Source organism: Glycine soja, chromosome 3, assembly GCF_004193775.1.
Source record: "Glycine soja cultivar W05 chromosome 3, ASM419377v2, whole genome shotgun sequence".
NCBI classification, from domain to species: domain Eukaryota; kingdom Viridiplantae; phylum Streptophyta; class Magnoliopsida; order Fabales; family Fabaceae; genus Glycine; species Glycine soja.
In genome coordinates this window covers 28,393,443-28,397,735 of record NC_041004.1, presented here as the reverse complement: position 1 = coordinate 28,397,735, position 4,293 = coordinate 28,393,443, and the positions used below count along the sequence as shown (strand labels likewise).

The 4,293-nt window shown below is 41.6% G+C and overlaps 1 protein-coding gene across 1 annotated transcript; it reads right to left on the bottom strand.

Annotated features, from left to right (window-relative positions):
• Positions 1-287: 287 nt before the first annotated feature.
• On the bottom strand, positions 288-2,344 carry LOC114405084. The gene is made up of 4 exons (XM_028367763.1): positions 730-2,344; positions 561-664; positions 405-495; positions 288-331 (listed from the first exon to the last, which is right to left on the bottom strand). Exons 1-4 carry the CDS (start codon positions 2,342-2,344, stop codon positions 288-290), a joined length of 1,854 nt encoding a protein of 617 aa, XP_028223564.1.
• Between the last annotated feature and the right edge of the window lie 1,949 nt (positions 2,345-4,293).

Below are 4,293 nucleotides of genomic sequence, written 5' to 3'. Positions count from 1 at the left end.
CTTGTGGTAAGTCCGGTTGTTCGACAAGGTTGCCCATCTCAGCAATAGAGGGAGTAGTTTCTGTTTCAGCGCCGCCAACATCAGTCGAAAGTGGTTGGACGTCAGCAGGTTGATTCTCACCTTGTTCTTTTGAAGACTTGGTCTTCTTCTTTTTCTTCCTGACTGGCTCACCACCCTCGACCGTCACAGAAGGTTCAGGCTCGATCTGCTTCACTTTCTTTTTCTTCTTAGGCATTTGAGCCTGGGAATCGCCTGCCTCTGTTTGGTCAGCAGATTTGGTCGAAGTCTCAGGTGATTTTCTTTTTCTTACGAGAGGTCTTTCCTCTTCTTCCTGTGTTATGAGGGTAAAGAAATGTCAGAATATAGACTTAAAAGAGTTATAAGATTGACATTAGGAATAAAACTTGCATCTTTTTCTTCGTCGAATTCGATGACCACACGCTTCGAGCGTTTTGAGGTCGTGGTAGTCTCGGTGCTATCATCTTTCTTATGATTCTGAAAAAAATAAAGAAATATGAGGCAAAGACGTTAAGAGTAAAAGATAAGTTCAGAAGAGTTACCTTCTCTTCTTGTTTCCATTCTTGGATCTTCACCCCAGTGGGTTTCTTGGGTCTCACATCAGCTCGAGACGTTTCAGCAATTTTCTTTGTCATGATTGTTTTGCCTGAAAGTAAGAATATTAGAAAAGGCAAAAATACATATCAATTTAGAAAAATCAAAAGTTAGTACCTCGAGCTTGAAGGTTTGAGCGGATATTCTCGACCGTTGGTTGTGTAAAACCACTCTCAAGTCTGGAGATCATGATAGTTGTGTCTCCAACCGAACGGCCCGAATAATATTTCTCCCACCAGGTAACAAATCCCATGGTGCAGAAGTGGGAATGGTTGAACTCAAAAGGATGCAGGTTATAGTTTTCATCAAGAGAAATCTTCAAAATTTTTTTGAAAGTCTTTTCTGAAAGATTGGCCCCTCTTATGACGTCTCTAGGATCTTCGAACAAGCTTTTGGGACGGATCTGCGAGAGGCCAAATTGTTTTGAAACCAAATTAGGCTGGTATCCAACCAGGCCTAAATAGTTCGATTGAACACCTGTACGACAGGACAGGATCTGTGGATTCAAGTAAAATGACCATATTTCATTCACTTCTTCTTCATTGTCCGGATCGACAGCAGGAAAATCGTCAGTGAACCAGGCCGGGCCGACCTCTCGACTAATGAATGGAGCATGTTGGGGAAGAAACTTGTCAAAACTCAGAAAAATCTTCATGTACTTGAGGAACAGCTTTTGTGGGTTTTGATCGAAGGTCTTGGGTGTTAATCGAAGTGCTCTCTGGCCTTCGATCGAGCGATTGGCAACTTCTTCAGCATAATCTTGTGGGATTATTAATCCCATTTCTTGTTCGAAAGTGGCATTAAGCCACAACTGGAGAAGCCACATAGGCCCAGATACTAAGAAGGAAGACCCATCCTTCGATTTCTTCAGGTCATCGCATGCCTCACCAAGCGATTCGTATAGTACTGCTAACAAGAGGCGTCCAAATCCAAAGCTCTGACCTTCATGAATTTGTATTGCCATTGGAATAAATCTTTTGGCTACTTGCAAGGATTTTGTGCAAAAGACGTAGTGAGATAGCCATAGGGTCAAGAAGGCTACATGCTCTTCATCAGAGACTTCCTCTTCGACCGATCCTTTGTGTTCAGCTATATATTTGGAAAAGGTGTTCTCCTTATATATTAGCTTAATATTATCACTAGATTTAGTGGGATCATAAGTTTCTCCGTTAGGCCTAAGGCCTGTGAGAGCGGCTACGTCTAAGAGAGTGGGGGTCATCATACCACATTTAAAATGAAAGGTGTTGGTAGAAGACTCGAAAAAATGCATAGCTGCTATCAGCATTTCTGGTCGATATTCAGGACCAAATCGAGAGAATTGTATTAAGTCAAATATGCCATATGTCTTCCAGAAATCCTCATACGCTTGTTCGACTCGATCAAGCCAAGGTATGTAATCCCTATGGGCTATTGACGGGGCGGATCGAAAGAGTTTGTGGGGTTTGCTTAAGCAGTTGAAGTTGTAAGGCTCACTATCAAAAATCCTAGGTTCGCAAGTTGGGTAGCAGGGGAATACCTTGTTCATTGAACTCGAGAGTGACTCTTGGTCTGGCAGAGGTCCACCGAAAGCGTAAACTGTCCTTTCCACTGCGAAAGGGATCATCACCTCCGATTCCCAGATTTCTGTGTGTTCGGCGTCACCTTGTGGTTCTGGAACCACCTTCTCTCCGTCGTTCCTGACTGTAAAACGGTGCCATTTCCCAGCAAACGGAACTGCTTGGCCTTGCGACATTGTGAGAAATCTGAAAAAGGATGATTTTCTCGTGAAGGGTTGGGTAGCTGATAGAATCAGTGAGTGAGAGCTTGGGTTCACGAAGAACAATGGCAGAACTCAGAGATTCGGTGAGTTTGATGATGAGATGAATAACGATTATCTGGAAATAGGAAGGTTTCGCCGGAAATAATGGAAGCAAGGAAGAAGAAGAAGGGTTTCAGAAGCAGAGAAGAAGAAAGGTTTCGGGGTTTAGGAAGCAAAGAAGATGAAGGGGTTTCTCTGAGGTTTTTTGGCGCTATTTATGGAGGTTTTTACTTTAAAAAAAAGGGAAAATAATATAATAAGAATCAAGGGTCAGAAATCAATCACATCAGATTTCCCTTTTTACTCCCCAGCATGACACGTGTCCCACTCTGCCTAGAAAGATGGAATTAATGATGGGTAATGGAGATCGAGGCGACGGTTACACAGTGAACGTGCGATCATGACGTCGTTCCAGGGAAACTGTTAGAAGAAGAGAAAAAATGTCAACTTCTCATCTTTCTTCGATCTCGAGTCGAAGCAGACATTTTTTGGGGGCAATTTGTTAGCCCATATTTTCGACGAGCTAAAATGTGCTATAAGTATGCATTGGATGTCGTCTCGAGGTTCGAAGCGTATTACAGAGCAAGAGCCTGGTCAGGACCTGCTCGAATCGAAAAGAGAGGAGAGTCTTTAAGAAGGAATTCCCAGGTTCAAAGGAGTATTTACGAAGTACAAAGCTAAGACAAGAAAGAGGACTTCGAGCTATTGGGCAATTCGAACTGGTGTATGGACGAGTCGAAGTCGAGGCAGCAAGAGTTCTGGACTTAGCGTAATTTCTGAACAAATCTTCATCAAATCAGTTCGATCTCGAGCAATGTGGATAACCGTTCTAAGGAGCAGGTATGTGCATATGAGATGTACGTGGCAGGACACTTGGCATTAGGATAGTGTTCGACCGTTAGGGCAGTTTATTTTCGAATGCCTATATATAGCAATTTTTAGTTAGATTTCAGGGTCGCAATTCATTTATACAAATCCTTACACACTCAAAGTACCCAGCGCAGAGAGAAACGAGTACACAAGGAGAATGTATGTTTGTTTGTGAACCATTTTAAATTTCTGTAAACTTTACATTTCGAATGCAATGCAATTTACGCTTCACTTTAGAATTCCTGTCTTTTAAATGGTTCATTCGATCGAGTGAACTTACTGCTCCTTTACATTCTGCAATTTTCCTCCCTTGTTAATTTACTTCCAGCCTTTCGATTCTGTCAGAATTTTCCTTTCCTTGCCTAGTTATTTCCAGCATTTCGATTTCTGTTAAACAATTTTACTTTCTGCAAATTTCGAACCAGTGAGTGTTTGTTGCAATGATGAACATTAACGGTTTTATGTTTAAAGCAAACACGCAAATGACATGCTCCTGAGATTCACTAGTTGGTCTCGCAAGCAATTAACTTAGACTAGCGGTTGTTTACCAAATTCCAGTGTAAACAGTGAGTATCACGGAGTTATTATTTAGATGGATCAAAGTTGGATGAATGAAAGTCGCATGAGTCCTGCGTATGAGGAAGACGTGGAACAGTTCTTGCAATATGCTTCCGAAAGAAGTGGACCGGATGAAAACATTTTTTTTTTGTTCATGCATAAATTGTTTGAACGGGAGACAAAAAATACTCGATGACATACAAAAGCATCTGTTGTGTGATGGGATTAAGAAGAATTATACAATGTGGATATGACATGGTGAATTGACAAACATGCAGAGTGGGTCCCAATGTAAATCATTTGATGTAGAAATAGGAGATCGCTTGGAGGATATGATTCGTGATCTTGGACACGAGTCTTTTCAACCAGCACATGTCCCTATGTATAATACATTGCAAACTCATTCAAAGAAGCCTTTGTATCTGGGGTGCAAGAATTCCTTGACGTTGTTGTCA